General features: G+C 43.3%; 2 protein-coding genes and 1 long non-coding RNA gene across 3 annotated transcripts; 1 reads left to right on the top strand and 2 right to left on the bottom strand.

Annotated features, from left to right (window-relative positions):
- Positions 1-47: 47 nt before the first annotated feature.
- rbm42 (RNA binding motif protein 42) lies at positions 48-6,994 on the top strand. Its single transcript, XM_076096669.1, has 12 exons — positions 48-386; positions 653-709; positions 1,817-1,952; positions 2,152-2,221; positions 2,833-2,895; positions 3,072-3,226; positions 3,431-3,595; positions 4,320-4,454; positions 5,579-5,696; positions 6,101-6,198; positions 6,493-6,589; positions 6,736-6,994. The coding sequence occupies exons 2-12, from the start codon at positions 654-656 to the stop codon at positions 6,846-6,848; spliced, it is 1,206 nt and encodes a 401-aa protein (XP_075952784.1). The 5' UTR covers positions 48-386; position 653; the 3' UTR covers positions 6,849-6,994.
- LOC142955217 (uncharacterized) lies at positions 2,547-6,623 on the bottom strand. The gene is made up of 2 exons (XR_012955818.1): positions 5,884-6,623; positions 2,547-5,769 (listed from the first exon to the last, which is right to left on the bottom strand). It is a non-coding gene; the product is annotated as an uncharacterized LOC142955217 (long non-coding RNA).
- A 166-nt stretch (positions 6,995-7,160) lies between the features above and the next one.
- On the bottom strand, positions 7,161-13,667 carry ppox (protoporphyrinogen oxidase). Its single transcript, XM_076096668.1, has 13 exons — positions 13,533-13,667; positions 12,438-12,524; positions 11,330-11,464; positions 11,039-11,154; positions 10,791-10,923; positions 10,475-10,619; positions 9,712-9,905; positions 9,436-9,496; positions 9,171-9,289; positions 8,827-8,940; positions 7,977-8,126; positions 7,836-7,878; positions 7,161-7,751 (listed from the first exon to the last, which is right to left on the bottom strand). Exons 2-13 carry the CDS (start codon positions 12,519-12,521, stop codon positions 7,618-7,620), a joined length of 1,428 nt encoding a protein of 475 aa, XP_075952783.1. The 5' UTR covers positions 12,522-12,524; positions 13,533-13,667; the 3' UTR covers positions 7,161-7,617.
- Positions 13,668-15,585: the final 1,918 nt, after the last annotated feature.

Genomic DNA, 15,585 nt, shown 5'->3' on the forward strand with positions numbered 1-15,585 from the left:
CGCTGTTATGTAACCAAACGTAACCAACCCAAGAACGCGAAGAAGAAGTAGAACGCGAAGAAGAAAGCTATCCTCATTGAAGTTAACCCACAGCTCGTACAGCATGTAGTGCATCCTTATTTTTATTTTAAACATGTATATTCCTACAAAGCAACTAGGTTAACTAGTGTAGAAATCAATAAGATAATCCCGCAGGGGTTAACGTTGACGTTAGCGGTTAGCTGGCTGATACTGTAACGTTATTTAGGTTCTTTGCTGGTTCTTTGCTAGCTTAGCTACCGTCTGTTGTGCTAGCTAACGCTACATAGCTCAGTAAAGAAGCTAAGCGTGTTAAGTCAACTCAGTCAGCGATTCATATCGAAAGCGGCAACAATATATACATAAAGGTAAGCACAGTAATTGGTAACATTCATATGGTCATCATTCAAATAACGATAGACTTAAAATTAAACGATGATCCCCATTGCAACTACTAACACCGCTACTTTTCTAAAAGCTGTTATGTAGCGCACTGTTTTTTAAGGCTAAATGACAACATTGGGGCCTTTTGCAGTGAATATATCTCCAAGTATTCAGTAGTTACATTGTTGTGCACGTTATCTAGATTGAGGCATTGTTTGGCTGGTCTTTGATTAATGTTGTTGTTTCACAGCATGGCGCTCAAGTCAGGAGAGGAGCGTCTGAAAGAGATGGAGGCTGAGATGGCTCTGTGAGTATAACTGCTTTATACTCAATCTACGCTTTTAACTTATTCCAGGTGCTACCGAGCAACACTAGCAAGTATATTGTATCTGGGCGTAGAGAAATCAGGTGGGCCTAACTCCAACACAATTAGGTTACTGTTACCATAAAATGATGGTATGTATCATTAAGACACATGCAGATGACAAGAATCTGTGAGTTGCTCTACCGCTCACACGACGAGATATTCGTCTTGTCCCAGGCTGATGTCATGTCAATGTTAGATTGATCTCAGACCAGGTGTCACTCACTAATGTCATTTCACTTGGAGAAACCTAAGACTGGATAAAATGATCACAATATTACAAGAAAACTGTGTGAGAGTTCACTGTGGGGCAGATTTGCTGCAGTTTTTAGATGCAAACGTGATGCCTTCTTACCCAGGCACGTATCAAACAAAGCAAACATCTCAAACTCTCAGCGACTCTGACTAAAACTATCTGATTCTATTTGCAGTAGAGGTCGACCAGTTAATCGGTTTGGCCCGATTAATCCGAGGCTTGACCCATGAAGTCAGTGTGGGCCTGAGATGCATTTAAATCAGAGTTAACTTCATACAAGACAGCTTTATTCCTGAATCATTAGCATGATGAGGTTGCTGGTTATAGTACGGCATTATTATTGGACTGAAAATAACTGCTGCTCTATCGAATGCATGCAGTCTCTGTTTAGTTTTGCAGGCATGGTCGTTACAACTTAGCCCGCCGTAAGTGCAAGCTCGGCACAACTAAGGGCCACGTCTGATCGTCTGAGGTCGATTCACCGGGTATCGACTTTTTCCTTTTGTCATTATATCAGCCTTTAAAAATCCACTATTGATCAACGTCTAATAAATTCAGACCAACAGACTCTTAAGTGTAACTGCAAGAATGTCATTCTTTGATTTCTCTTCATGTTGTATAACTAATATCATTCATTTATGTGTGGTATGCATTGAAAGAAAATGTCATGATCTTCTTCATCTTGGGTAAAACGGCTCAAAAGGGAATCTTGTAGTTAACCCTTGAAGAGCACCGTTGGCGGTCTGACCCCCCAGTATGAATGCCCGTCTGTCTCTGTGCTTGTCTTGCTGCAGTTTTGAGCAGGAGGTTCTCGGTGGTCCAGTGCCAGCGCCAGGAAGCCCCCCTCTCATGGAGGCCTTACCCATAGCTCTTTCTGTCCCAGCGGTTGAAATGGTGCGACACATTATCGGCACCAACACCTACAGACAGGTTTGTACCACGCTAGTAGTACCTGGATAGTGGTGTACTCCCCAGACTGCTCTTAGTTGAGTCATGAATGTGCTTCTTTTGTCTGAATGGCAAAATACTGTCAAATAGAGCTGATGGAGAAAATGATGTTTCCTGTTCTTTGTGAACAACATTCACCGTGTCGTCTTGTTTGCTGCCGTTGGTCCTCTCTCTCTTGTAGGTCCAGCAGACATTAGATGCCAGAGCTGCTAGTTTCGTTGGTCCTCCACCGCCGGTCTTTGCAGGACCAGGTGAACATAAACTCTCTCCGTAAACACTAACTACGGTTTTGCAGTAAAATACCCGGTTATGATGGTTTTCAATTTGTTTCAATTTGTTTTTCTTTTATTCAATTTAGTTTTTAGTAGGTTTTCAGAGTGTGTTTGCTAGTTTTAGTTTAGTTTCAGGTTTTCAGAAAGATGTAGTTTTTAGTTTGACAGTTGTTTGGTTTGTTTTAGTTCAGACCGGGTATGATGTCTCAGAAGTATGCTGCTACATATTCATACACAATACATGAATGGAGAACTGGCAGGAATGGCCATAATGTTTGAATCTTGTACTCTTTCACTACCACACTTGTTATATTCATTTTCATTTATTTTCATTTGTGTTTGAAACCAGACAACCAATATAACTTCAGTTTATCATTTCAGATTTCTTCTTAAAGGATATCATTTTTTAAATTTAGTTTCAGTTTATGACTATTATTACTTCTTATTTTCATTTTGTTTATTATAATAACCCTGAAAATACTATGCAGCGAGTACTATGTTTATCATCATTCAAAGTATATATACATATATCATTTTATAATGGAGAAAACACTCCTTAACACTATCTGTGTGACTTGTGTCCGTCCCAGTCCCTCCAGTACGTCCTCCTATGCTGAGACCAGCCTTCGTCCCCCATATCCTGCAGAGACCTGGTAAGGCTCCTTCTAGAGAAGTATTTCCTCTTCAAATACCACATTCATGAGAACCTCTCTCTCTCTGGGTTTGTGATGTGTCTGGATTTAAGATATTTAAACGACCTTTTCTCTCCTCTGGCACCCCTGCTTGACTCTCTGCTGCCGTTCATACGTGTGTGTGTGTGTGTTGACAGTTGGTCCGAGGATGCAGATGATGCGTGGTCCTCCAATAGCTCCTCCTCTGCCCCGGCCTCCTCCACCTCCTCCCATGATGCTCCCTCCTTCCATGCAGGGTCAGACACCTCCGGGTGCCTCTCACCCCAACCAGCACATGGCCCCCCACCCTCAGGTCAGAGCTCACAGTTTGGCACGACATCCGTTGTCACCTCATCAGTCTGCGTGGTGGCACACTGTTGCTTTCTGTCTTGCTGTCAGCAGTTACTCTTCCTATAAACACAAAGAATATGGGGATCAACTTTATTTCTCTCTTGTGTCATCACCATCGCTTTAGTTATTCTGCAACCTGTCTTAAGTTCCCTCTGTGTCTGTCCAGCTCCGCAATATGGTCTCGATGGCCCCGCCCACAAGACAGGGAGCTTTGCCTCCCGGCAAACAGACGCCGTCGATCATCCAGGCGGCACCGACCGTGTACTCCGCTCCTCCGGTCTCGTCTGGACACAAAAGAGTGGACGTTCGAGCTCAGAGACAAGCCAGAATGGTATTTGACCGTCGAAGCGTCATGAGCGCTCGTTGTGTGCTTGATCTGTCGCTTCATGTGATTTTTAATATTTAGCTTGTGTTGCCTGGACATGTGTGTTTGAGCACCAGTGACGGCATCGCTTCCTGAACAGAGACGGGTTCCTTTTGTGTCGTGGTGTATTTTTAAAAGGGATGTACTTAAGAGGTAAACGTTAGAGGACTATAGGAATAACTAGACTTTTATAATAACTCTGATTTAAATAAAGTCCCTTTCCCGCTGGACTAAAACCCTCCAACATCTGGCTTTTGTCTTCAGTGGGAAAAAGTTACAATCAGCGTTCATTCCCGGGACATTGATATTGGATATTTATCTGCTGATGCACAGTGATGTAAACATGACTGCCCGGTGGACTCCCTGACTTTTGCACCTTTATCGGTGCTTTGAAGTATATAATGAATAAAATCAATTTAATAAAAAAAGAAGAAGAAACCCCCGTAACTGTGTTTACTCATCCTGTTGTCGGGTGCGTTTGTGATGTCAAACGTGACACACCAGAAAAGAAACAGAAAGATATACGGGTCCAGTGGCAATATGAGAGGAGTCCGTTGTTAGCGGGATGCCCCGTGTTTAAAGAGGCTGCATGTAATGTTGGTGGATTGAGGCTTTACGTGATGCTGCGTGGTGTGTGTGTGTGTGTGTGTGGAGGAGTCGTGATCCAGTGTGTCTCATGTGGCTCTTTCAGGAGGAGCTGGCGGCGCGGGTAGCAGAGCAGCAGGCAGCGGTGATGGCAGCAGGTCTGCTGGACAAGAAGGAGAGCGAAGACAGCGGCGCCGTCATTGGACCCAACATGCCTGAGCCCGACCCCCCCCACACCGAGGTACACTGAACACAGACCTTAGTCATGCGTGATGGTTGAAGGACACTTTGGTAATCGATTACATTATTAACTTTGATTGCACTTGGAAAATTAGCTGGGAATTTGATTTCAGTTACATCAAAAAAAACATTTATTTCTGGTATGTTCATCATTTTATAGGGGATTTATTTTTGCCATCCCCGTTCATATGATGTGTGGGTTTGCTGTCACAAGCTCTACTGCCATGAATAGAAAAATACACTGAAGATGGAAATGTTTCTCAGATGCAGAATCAGGAAATCTGACCCGAACCAAACCAGCGTCCACAAAAGTGGTTTCACTTAATATTTAGCGTCACGGAGCAACATTCCCTCTGATGCAGAGAGAAGCGTAGCTGTGCTGTGATACAGCATGATGTATTACCGGAAAAACTGGATAACATACAATTTTAACATTCATATTTTCAACTGAATTATTTTCTTTTAAGAAGAGACGATTAGTAGATGTGTACACGATGTTCTTACCAAAGCTGAGAGCAATGAAGAACTGCTACAGAACAGAGTGGAATGAAGGAAGGAACGTTTCCACCTCACAACACAATGTTTCATTCAGGATAGATACAGTATAGTATTGATTAATGACGAGAATCTACCAAACTGACCCCAGCTCCTCAGATGGAGGTTTAAAATGTGAGTCCCTCACACATGTCTTTTGTTTTTTTGTTAAAATTAAAAAGACTTGGAAGAACATAGAAAGATGGATTTAAAGAACATTTTCATGCTCTTAGAACCTGTTGGGTAAATAACTGGACGGTAAATTCGCCGCTCATATTGCAAAAACGAGGAAGCACCTAGACTTTAAAAATGGAAAACATTATTGAAATATTACCTCTTAAGTATTTAAAGGACAAGTTCGGTGGACAGCAAGGAGGCGAAACAATTTCACGGAGCCCACACATTTTAAGGAACCCTGGGTATAAATGTTAACTTGTCCTCTGTGTGTGTGTGTGTGTGTGTGTGTGTGTGTGTGTGTGTGTGTGTGTGTGTGTGTGTGTGTGTGTGTGTGTGTGTGTGTGTGTGTGTGTGTGTGTGTGTGTGTGTGTGTGTGTGTGTGTGTGTGTGTGTGTGTGTGTGTGTGTGTCGTAGCCTGTGGAAAGCGCTACAGAGGACAAAAAGAGAGCGAGGGCGGAGAAGGTGAAGAAGTGTATCCGTACTGCAGCAGGGACCAGCTGGGAGGACTCCAGTCTGTTGGACTGGGAATCAGGTACAAAGGCTGCTGGGACAGACGCACTCCGTCTTCAGTTTAAACAGCACCGTCACCAGGAGACGTGCAGGTTCTAGGAACGACGTAGATTACTTGTCCACATGACCACTGCTAGTTTTAGGGGTCTGAAGAGAACGTAGATAAAATTGGCAGTTTGTGTAATATGGCCGTATGCAGAGAAATGTACCAGCGTTCCCACAAACTGTTGTGGTGACGTACGGAAACCCGAATCATTCTTTCACTCCACACGTGTTGGATGTCACTGAGCTGCTGCCTGGAACAAATAAGAGTAGTTAAATGACATATGACGGGTGATGTCGATGCTTTTACTTCCTGATCCCCTGCTGCAGGGTAACGGTGACACCGTCTGAGTCGTAACACCTTCGTGTGAATCCTGTTTTCAGATGATTTCCGTATATTCTGCGGTGATCTCGGCAACGAGGTGAATGACGACATCCTGGCCAGAGCCTTCAGCAGATACCCGTCTTTCCTCAAAGCTAAGGTTGGTGTGACTTTTTAATGTGTTATTTGCTTTGTTTACCCAGTCACGTGAATTGATGGAAACACAACATATTTATGTATTTTGTTTTATACTTCTTAAAGCCTTTTTCGTGTGATTAATATATAAGTCAATATATTTATTTCAAACTGGCATTTTATGTCATGTGTACTTTCACAGAACGTGAATATTACGCGGCAAAAAACTGATTTTTCTTTTGCTCGCTGAGCAGAGATGTGACGTGTCTTTGTCTCACCGTGAGACAAATGAAATGCTCACGACAATTGTCCTCATCAGGTGGTGAGAGACAAACGCACAGGAAAGACCAAAGGCTACGGCTTCGTCAGCTTCAAGGATCCAAACGACTACGTCAGAGCCATGCGAGAGATGAACGGTCAGTCTGAGTACACACGCACGCGCACACACACACTCACGCACACACAGGGTCATGTTGGCACGTGGGGGCTTTCGATGGTCCTTGCTGTAGATCTGGAGTTGGTCAGTAATCGGCTGCCTCTGTGTCTCTCTCTCTTTGTCCAGGAAAGTATGTTGGCAGTCGTCCCATCAAACTGAGGAAGAGCATGTGGAAGGACCGCAACATGGAAGTGGTGCGCAAGAAGCAGAAAGAGAAGAAGAAACTGGGCCTCAGATAGGGACAGTGTGTGTGTTGTGTTGCCCAGTGGACCGACAACATTGCGTAGAGCGTGACTCTCATTGGGATCTGTCCGATCAGGAGACGTACTGAGATTGTATAGGTGTCGACTCTTTTTTCTTCCTTAAATAAAACCATAATTTCTGAGTTGTTATGTTCACTGTTCATTGTACCAGAAGAGTTTTTTACTACTTGTATGAGTACTGATTGGGATTCAAATCCATTGTTTAGTCGCTGTATTTATATTAGTTGTTCCCAAACTTTTTGGCTTGTGACCTCGTTATGGACAAGAGGTGACAGTATTTCTGACAAATACAATTTTCTTTACTTTTATTTATTTGACCCAAAATCACAAATGTTCCTCAGAGGGCTTTACATATGTACAACGTATCTAACCCTAAAATCAGTGGATGTCAATAACAGCTGGTCATATACGTCAAAACAATCCGACTTTACTGTACTTAAAGTGCAAGTCTCATCAGCAGGAGAATCAGATGTGCTGAGAAGCTATAATTATAATTATATAGCCTGTTTGAACCAGATGTGTGAATGTTCAGATACTGTACATCAACACAACCTCATTCTATTAAGACACTAATATTACAATTCAATATTGATTCTACGCGGTGGTGCTGAAGAGAGTCTTGGCATCTCCAGGGAAGATAAAGAAATATAAAATGTTTTACATATAGGACACTCATTCTCAACACTCGTCCGTTAAAAAAACAATATTTCTACATGCTGTCATGTTCCAGTGTTGACCAGCTCCGTCAGACTGTCCCCAACAGCTCCTCTGCAGCGGTTCGTCCGCCGAAGATGACGTCGTTGACTGACACGCCGTCATAGGAGGAGCCAATCAGAGACAGCGAGAGACTCTTCTCCTTTATGAAGCTGCGCATGGACTCTGGAGAGGCAGACAGACCCACCTTACAATGACGTTTCACCACGCGCTGTGAAGGTTCAGTTCTCAGGTGTAATGTCTACTCACCTACTCTCCGATAGTGTCCTTGATAGTACTGAGGTATACAGTCCTGATGAGAGGAAACACCAAAGACTTCATCACATTTACAAAGATGCAGTAACAGTATCTGGTTCAGAGGTATCATTCATGGACACAGTCCTGTCTTACCCTCTGTAGAGTCACCCGACTCCAGCTGGGCGCTGTGGTGACTCCCAGGTGGCTGCTCACCGCCTCCGTGGCTCTTGCTAAAAGTCGCTCCTCCGTCACCGCCTCTGGGGCCCCAAACGCTTCCTGGAACCAGGCGCCACCCATCATCACCTAGGAGACAAGTTCAGTGGACTCACTGAGCTGGACCAGAGCCGCGTGGCTGGGCTGCTTACGTGCTCTTCACTGTAGGTTTTGACAAGCAGCAGCTTTGCTTTTAAAGCTGCAATAATCCATATTTTTATACGATCAAATGATTGTGTGTTATGTCGCACATAGTGATGAGGCCGCACGGAGTTATCACCGGGGAGCCTTTTAGTGTCCTTCAGCTCATTGTTTTGGTTTTGTTGTGTCGTAGAAGTGTTTCACCTTCCCTGAACCCAACCAGAACAGCTCTGTAACCCGAACCACAACTTTATGCAGATTAAGACCAAAACGAGCCAGAGTAAACGTCGGACTTGCGTTTATCATGTGGACACAAACATGTCTCCAAATGAATAATAATGTTTCTCTGTGTGAGTAAAAGGGTAACTGTTTGCCAACACGTTCAACAGAACTGTATGATTATAATATGTCAGATGTTGTGTTTACGGCCACCGTGATACTTACAAAGCGTTTTAAATACTACGGTTTAGTGTTGAACAACTGTTGTTGGCTCTCAAACTGTTCTGTCTGTCTCCATCTCTAACTACCTAATCTTAGCGTGCATGTGTTTTAGTGCAACGACAAAGCAGAAGATCATGTGTTTCACTAGCTGATCAGAGATGTTGCCCAGGTAAACGGGTCCACGTGTGAGTGAGTGAGTGTAGCGTACCGTCAGTCTAGTAGTCTGTCCGTCGGGTCTGTTGTGTTGAGGGAAGGGAACAGAGTCGTAGACCACTCCGAGTAAACCCCGATCCTCTGACGATGGAAGCAGGTGACCGAACCCCTGTCAACAAACAACACACAGTCAGCGGGCTGCATCGTGTGTGTGTGTGTGTGTGTGTGTGTGAACAGGACAAGAAGCTGCTCGTACTTCAGGCAAGAGGGATGCATTCATTTGCTATTTTTGGATTTTGTTTTTAAATACATCGACCACCCTCTAATCCAAAACCCCCGTTCAGAATGTACTGTGTGTGTGTGTGTGTGTGTGTGTGTGTGTCCGACTGTAGTTCTCACCTCTACAGGCAGGACGGAACCCTCGTACTCCAGATTTACCACGGCAACTGTTACCGTGGAGATGTCCTGCAGCAGCTGGATGAGAGGTTGACAGGAGGCGGGCAGGACTGAGGAGAGGGCTGAGGGGCAGAGAGAGGAGTGAAGGCAAGAAAGTGATTTATCTTTTTCTTGTGGGTTCCATTGTGTTCGGATTAGCTCAATAATAATCAGAGGACACCAGGAGAGCCGACTGATGTGATCCAGTGTGGAAGACAGAAGCACTTGCCTTTAGCAGGCAGTGCAGAGATGATGTGGTCAGCTGACATGACTCCATCCTCCAATGTGATCTACACACAAACACACACAAGCTTCTCAAGTCTCCTTCTCTCTTCGGTGCACTGTACATTGTCAAACGTTAAAAGTTACCGTTGAGTTATAAAAATGGATGATTTCCATCATAAGCTAGTCCTGCAGACAGGGGGACTAACTCGCCGTGCTAAACCAGCTAAACCAGTCTGTTCATAGTCACATTCAGGTAAATGTATTTAGTGTCCTCACTCACCGTCCACCCAGAGGCTGAAGGACTGATGCGTTGAACAGCTGCCTCTCTGTGAAGCTGCACTCTGCCGCTGCGCTGCAGGTAGTCAGTGATGGACTCTGGGAGGGACTCCACTCCTCTGCTCAGGGACCACTGGGCCCAAGACTCCTCAACAGATCTTTGAGCCAGAGGGCCAGGGGGGACCACAGGAGCCGGTCCTGAGGGGTTTTCACACACACGACTTTAGTCCAATAAGGCCCAAAAGATCACAGACAGACACAAGATTGAAGGAATGCAGCTTCAGAGCAGATCCAGTGCCTTAATAATTAGGTTTAATACGGGACAATAAAAGTTTCATCACATCCGTGTGCAGCATCTGGTTCTGTTCAGTTGTGACATCCACATTTCTAATCCCGCCTACAAAGCTCTGATTGGTCCATTGTTTCTCCAACCGGGGAAACATCCGTCAACAGCAGCACTAAACAAACTACAGACTACAGACATGCTGCTGGTGATTCAGAGATGTGGAACCAGGCTAATGAGTTATGCATATCCTATCAGGTACTGTTTGACTGGAAAAGTTTCAATACTACTTGGTGCTGGGTGATATCGGTCAACACCCAGCTCTAGTAAAGACCCAAAACAAAGAGGTTGATGAGATCTTGTCTGTTTTGAACTGATTTTTAGATTTTATGGGAGGGGGGGGGTTTCATTCAGGTGTCTCTGCTGCTTAGTGTTACGTTCCCCTCACAAAGCTCAACAGGGAGAAGAAGCAGAAGCAGCGTACCTGAGCCCAGCAGCATGCCCAGAGTCAGAGAGCCTCTACGCTGCTCTGCATTGAACAAGGCAGGAAAACAGGAGCGCACACTCAGCTTCCTGCAGTCCCCGGCATACACACCGCGACACAAACTGTCCACAGCTATATCTGCCAGCTACACACACACACACACACACACACACACACGGGAAGACAATAACATATTTATCTTAGGCTGAGATGAATAAAGTGAGTGTAATGTAATTGTTGTTAAAAGATGAGTTCACATTGTTTTTGAGTCTATCACAGTAAAATCTGAATGAAGACCGCTCTGACCCCCCCTCACCTCCTTCCCCAGCCTCCTGGAAACAAACGAGTGGATGGACTCGTCGTCCTCCTTGCCCTTCTTCACCAGTATCTCCGTGGCAACGCTCAGCAGGAGGGGACGAGAGAAGGGCGGCACGGTCCGCAGGAGTCCACTGTGAAGGACGAGACGGAGAGCCAGAGGAATTGATGAAGCGGGGGTTTAAAACGTTGGTCACCAGTCAAACCATCCTGTCAGAGTGTCTTCAGCGCTGACTCAGCGAACCTGACCTGATTCCTGAAGGCATCCTGTGGAGCTCTCTGTTGACGTACACGTATCTGTTCTTGGAGGCGACGTGGCTGTAGGTGACGGGCAGAATCTCCCCCCCAAGACCCAGGTCATCCACCTACACACACACACACACACACTTTTTAATCATTAAATTATTTTGAATGTCTCCAAAAATATCGTAAAGTCATCATTTATGATGCACCAGCAGTCGTTTTCATCCGTAGTAATAAAGGGATGAAGTCCTGTCTTCCCTCATCTTGGAATGCTTCATCGCTGCGTTTTAAACTCACCATATTGAGTGTGTTGCGTCCCACCGCTCCAGCGGGTCGGATCCCTCTGGGTCCGTGTTCAAACACCGCCCCATCAGACCTCCTGGTGGACCACAGCCAACCTCCGAAGCGACTGCTGGACTCCAATACAATGACCTGGAGGAGGACAAAAAGAGAGAAACTCTGAGAAGTTGAGTCAGCACGATGTTGAAGTAGAACATACACAGAGAGAGAGAGAGAGAGAGAGAGAGAGAGAGAGAGAGAGAGAGAGAGAGAGAGAGAGAGAGAGAGAGAGAGAGAGAGAGAGAGAGAGAGAGAGAGAGAGAGAGAGAGTCCACAGATTAAAGAGAAATGCAGCAGAAGGTAGTGCTGAGGGGACGGGTTGTCCTGTTCATGGACCAACACATTACAATCACAAGCTTTATCTGCTAAATATTTATATTTATATATATATATTTATTTTAGTGCTGGGCAAGTTAACGTGTTAATTTCGCGTTAACGCATTCATTAATTAACGCCGACAATTATTTTATCGCACGTTAACGCATTTTTTTAATTTATTATAATTATTATTATTTTTTTATTTATTTTTTTAATTGAAAGACAAGAGACAATACATATACATAACAACAAGAGGATGACAAGAACAGTGAGATAAAAGCCAGCAAACATCCTATAGTCAGTAATGTTAGTGCACCTATATGCTGAAATTCACGGTAAACGCATTTAAACAGCACAGATCGGGAGCGAGCGAAGGACTTTGAAAGTTAGCGGAAAGATTAACGTGAGACAACATCCGGTTTCTTCAGACGAACATCCGGTTTTCAGAATAAGATGCCAACAAAGTATGAATTATATTCACATTAAGTATAAAACATGCTACCTGCATCTCGTGAACCAAATGTTATTGCCCTTTTGTTCATATAGCAGTACTTTTAAAATAAAAGTGCGCAATACACTACTTTTGAATTCACTATTGAACTTTGCCATAACAATGCGATTAATCGCGATTAAATATTTTAATCGTTGCCCAGCACTAATTTATTTATATATTTAGCTCTGATTTCTTCTGATCATCTCCAAACTCAGCTTGCACATGTGTGTGTGTGTGTGTGTGTGTGTGTGTTACCTTGGTAACCTGGGGGCTCTTGCACAGGTAGTAAGATGCTGCCAGACCCCCGATCCCCCCTCCAAGGACTGCAACTGTTGTCATTGGCTGATTGCAAAACACAAGTGACACAAAAGGACGGTTCAGTGTGTATGTGGTCTGTACAGGTCTGTGGTGGGACAGGGTGTGTCTGCTACATGAGGCCTGTTGATAATGATAAGGCGTCTCACTCTGTCCCCCAGCTGTCTGTCCAACTGTCTGTCTGCTGCAGACTAAAGGTCAGCCTCAGACTGAGGACTTCTAGGACTTTTTCTTTTTAACTATTTAAAAGTGCAGAAATGAGCTAAAGCAGCATTCTCCATCTTCTCTCCTACACACCAGTTTAACTTCCTGTTCTCAGTGTCTCAGTTGTTATCTGTCTGCAGACGCTACACTACATTACTGTCTTTGCTTCCTGTCTCACTTACATTACTTGACCAACCAAATTTATATAAAACATTTTCTTAGTATATATTATTGTTATTATAAAAGGTGATGTTTCCATATTGTTCATAATATAATATATATATATATATATATATATATATATATATATATATATATATATATATTGTAAAGCTTTATGACTCCACTATGACTTACTGATATGCCAGTACTTAGTTAGGATGCATATATTGTTACAATGTGTTTTTTAGCTCAGTGTTATGTAACGTTAGTGTATAGGAACATTACGAATAAATACATCACAAACAAACTAATATAATTCACACAATGAACAGAGGCTCTTCTGTGAATGTTGGTGCTTATGAAAACAACACTAAGTGCTCCAGTGTGAGGGGCTAAACATGAGCTGACACTTCTTCACTTTGTGGGTTTTAAATGAATGTTAGCTTTAATAGACAGTGAGAAGTACCCGGATGCGGAGGATCCCTCTCGTCTAACTCTAACCTTATGGAACAAGAGCAGCTACCGCTAACTACACTGTAACTTCAGGGCAGAGTTATGGAGTCACGCTAGCGGAGCCTCTACTGTAGTGTAACGTCCACAGACACACGACACTGACTCCGCTGTATCTAGTTAACTAGCTCAATGAGGATGAAAGGTTACCGGCGTTACCTTTATTTTTGAGAGCGGGGTCCCCGTTCAGCGTGCTTCTGCTTCGGCCACTGACTGTACGGCTCCATGGACCTTCTGTTACAACACCAGCAACCAAACTACTTCCGACCGGACTCCTTCAGAATAAAAGCGTCGTCTCTTTTTGATGTTTGACGGCATGCAGCAAACGATGACGTTGCGCATTATCGCCCCCTACTGGTGTGGAGTGTGGCTCGATAGTATAAGTCCGGACAAATACTATTACCCCTACTTATACCCCTACTACTACTACTACTACGCGATACTGCTACAATCTTTTGACATTTGACACAGATTATCGAAATTATTTAAAGTTTTTAAATTATTTTAATTTCCATACCATCCATTCAAATAAAGACTGGATAATATATGCAAACACCATTCCAACGTCCATACCTTTATTTATATTTAAGACTGACTGCTTGGGTCGCGGGGTCTTTTGGACTGTGGGGTGGAGGAGGGGGGGGGCAAAACTCCTGTTGTGATCCAGTGTTGATTTGATAAATGTGGTAAAAACCCGCAGGATGTCTGTATATTTGTAGCTTCTTTTGTAACATTCTGTATGAATCATTTGCTGTTTTTCTGTTCTATTATATTTTTCTACATTATATTTAGCTTCTGTTATAGAAATAGTTTTGATATTTGTTGGTTACACTGTTTATTTTTTCCCTGATCACCAAGGCTGAGAAGAATACATTTCAAAAGCCAAGTCTTGTTCACTATTGTGTTATGTGATCTTTCCATTTTTTGTTTTTCTCAAGTATTTATGGGGATATAACTATTCACATATTCACGTGACATATTCTGATAGCCCAGTTTGTGCTGATAAAGAGATGTAAATAACATGGTTGTGCTGTTACATGTAATATTAGAAAAGGAGACCAGCAAACCAACATGACGTGTTTTAGTATTAGTCAGTCTTGCCTGAGATATAAATAAATGTATGGAAGTTGGAATGGTGTTGGTATATATTATGCAGTTAAAAAAAAATCTTGGAATCATCGTTTCCTTTAGCATTTTTTAACATTTTCAGGAGCATACAGAGTAGCTAGTAGAGAGTAACAGAGTATTTGTACGTTTTTGTTTCATAATGAACAAACTGCTATGAATATGTGACACACGTCAGGCTTTCTCAGAGCAGAGTCTACCAGTGTTTGGGTTGTTTTCTAATAAAGGACATGTGGTCCTGTTTCTACAATAATAATCACAAAGCTGCCACGTGTCAGTCAGAACTGCAGTGATGGAATAAGAGTGTCAAATTAGCACATTAGAGATGCAGCTATAATCCCTGTTCATATGTAGCTGCAGTATTTAGTGATGTGAACTATCATTGTTTGTTAGAAGCTCTGTTTCATCTTTATCTATTACACTTTATTACTTGTCGCTTTATTATAAACTCAGTACATTTGTCCCCGTCAGGATCCTGTAGGAATGATGATGAACTGACTTTTCGAAGGTAATCAGATCTCAGATCAGTCAGGTTTTGATCTGATCAGTTAAGCCCACAGACCGCTCGTGAGCCCGCTGATCTCTCTTCGGGGTACAGGCTCCTGGTCTGGAGCGGGTTACCATGGTGACCCGCTGGTCAAAATGGAGATCATCTCTGGTCGCTGGTGTCTAACTTCTCTCCTGCTCTCCAAACAGTATGGTGTCGGCTGAAACTCTGTGCAGTATTGATCCAATTCATTGTTGCCCTCAGTATGAGGAACTCCGCTGTGGGTGGATTTTGGGTTGTAGCTGCAGAGGGAACTCTCTCTCCTTGTTCCGCCTCCCACAGTACTTACACGGTTACTACAGGTGATGCCACCAAACAAACAAACAGCCACCAAAAGATCAAGGTCACTTTTCAACAAGTGTTTGTATCTTAAAAGTTATTCCTACATTGAGCATTTAGGAACGTCCCTCAGGAATAACCTCAAAAATCATTTTTTTGAATTTTATGACTAAGTGGAACCAAACCCGATCAAAATCACATTTAACATTTACATTAGATAATAAAAAGCATCAAAAGAATATTACCACAAAATCGGGAATT

This window comes from Anarhichas minor, unplaced genomic scaffold (genome assembly GCF_050575085.1).
Source record: "Anarhichas minor isolate MPS153535 unplaced genomic scaffold, ASM5057508v1 ptg000022l, whole genome shotgun sequence".
NCBI classification, from domain to species: Eukaryota; Metazoa; Chordata; class Actinopteri; order Perciformes; family Anarhichadidae; genus Anarhichas; species Anarhichas minor.

Coding starts and splice junctions, on each gene's coding strand:
- rbm42 (XM_076096669.1), top strand. CDS start 654: ATGGCGCTCAAGTCAGGAGAGGAGCGTCTGAAAGAGATGGAGGCTGAG. Junction 3,596..4,319: donor CTCAGAGACAAGCCAGAATG/GTATTTGACCGT, acceptor TGGCTCTTTCAG/GAGGAGCTGGCGGCGCGGGT. Junction 6,199..6,492: donor CGTCTTTCCTCAAAGCTAAG/GTTGGTGTGACT, acceptor TGTCCTCATCAG/GTGGTGAGAGACAAACGCAC.
- ppox (XM_076096668.1), bottom strand. CDS start 12,521: ATGACAACAGTTGCAGTCCTTGGAGGGGGGATCGGGGGTCTGGCAGCA. Junction 10,924..11,038: donor AGGATGCCTTCAGGAATCAG/GTCAGGTTCGCT, acceptor CGTCCTTCACAG/TGGACTCCTGCGGACCGTGC. Junction 9,497..9,711: donor CTTCAGCCTCTGGGTGGACG/GTGAGTGAGGAC, acceptor GTTTGTGTGTAG/ATCACATTGGAGGATGGAGT.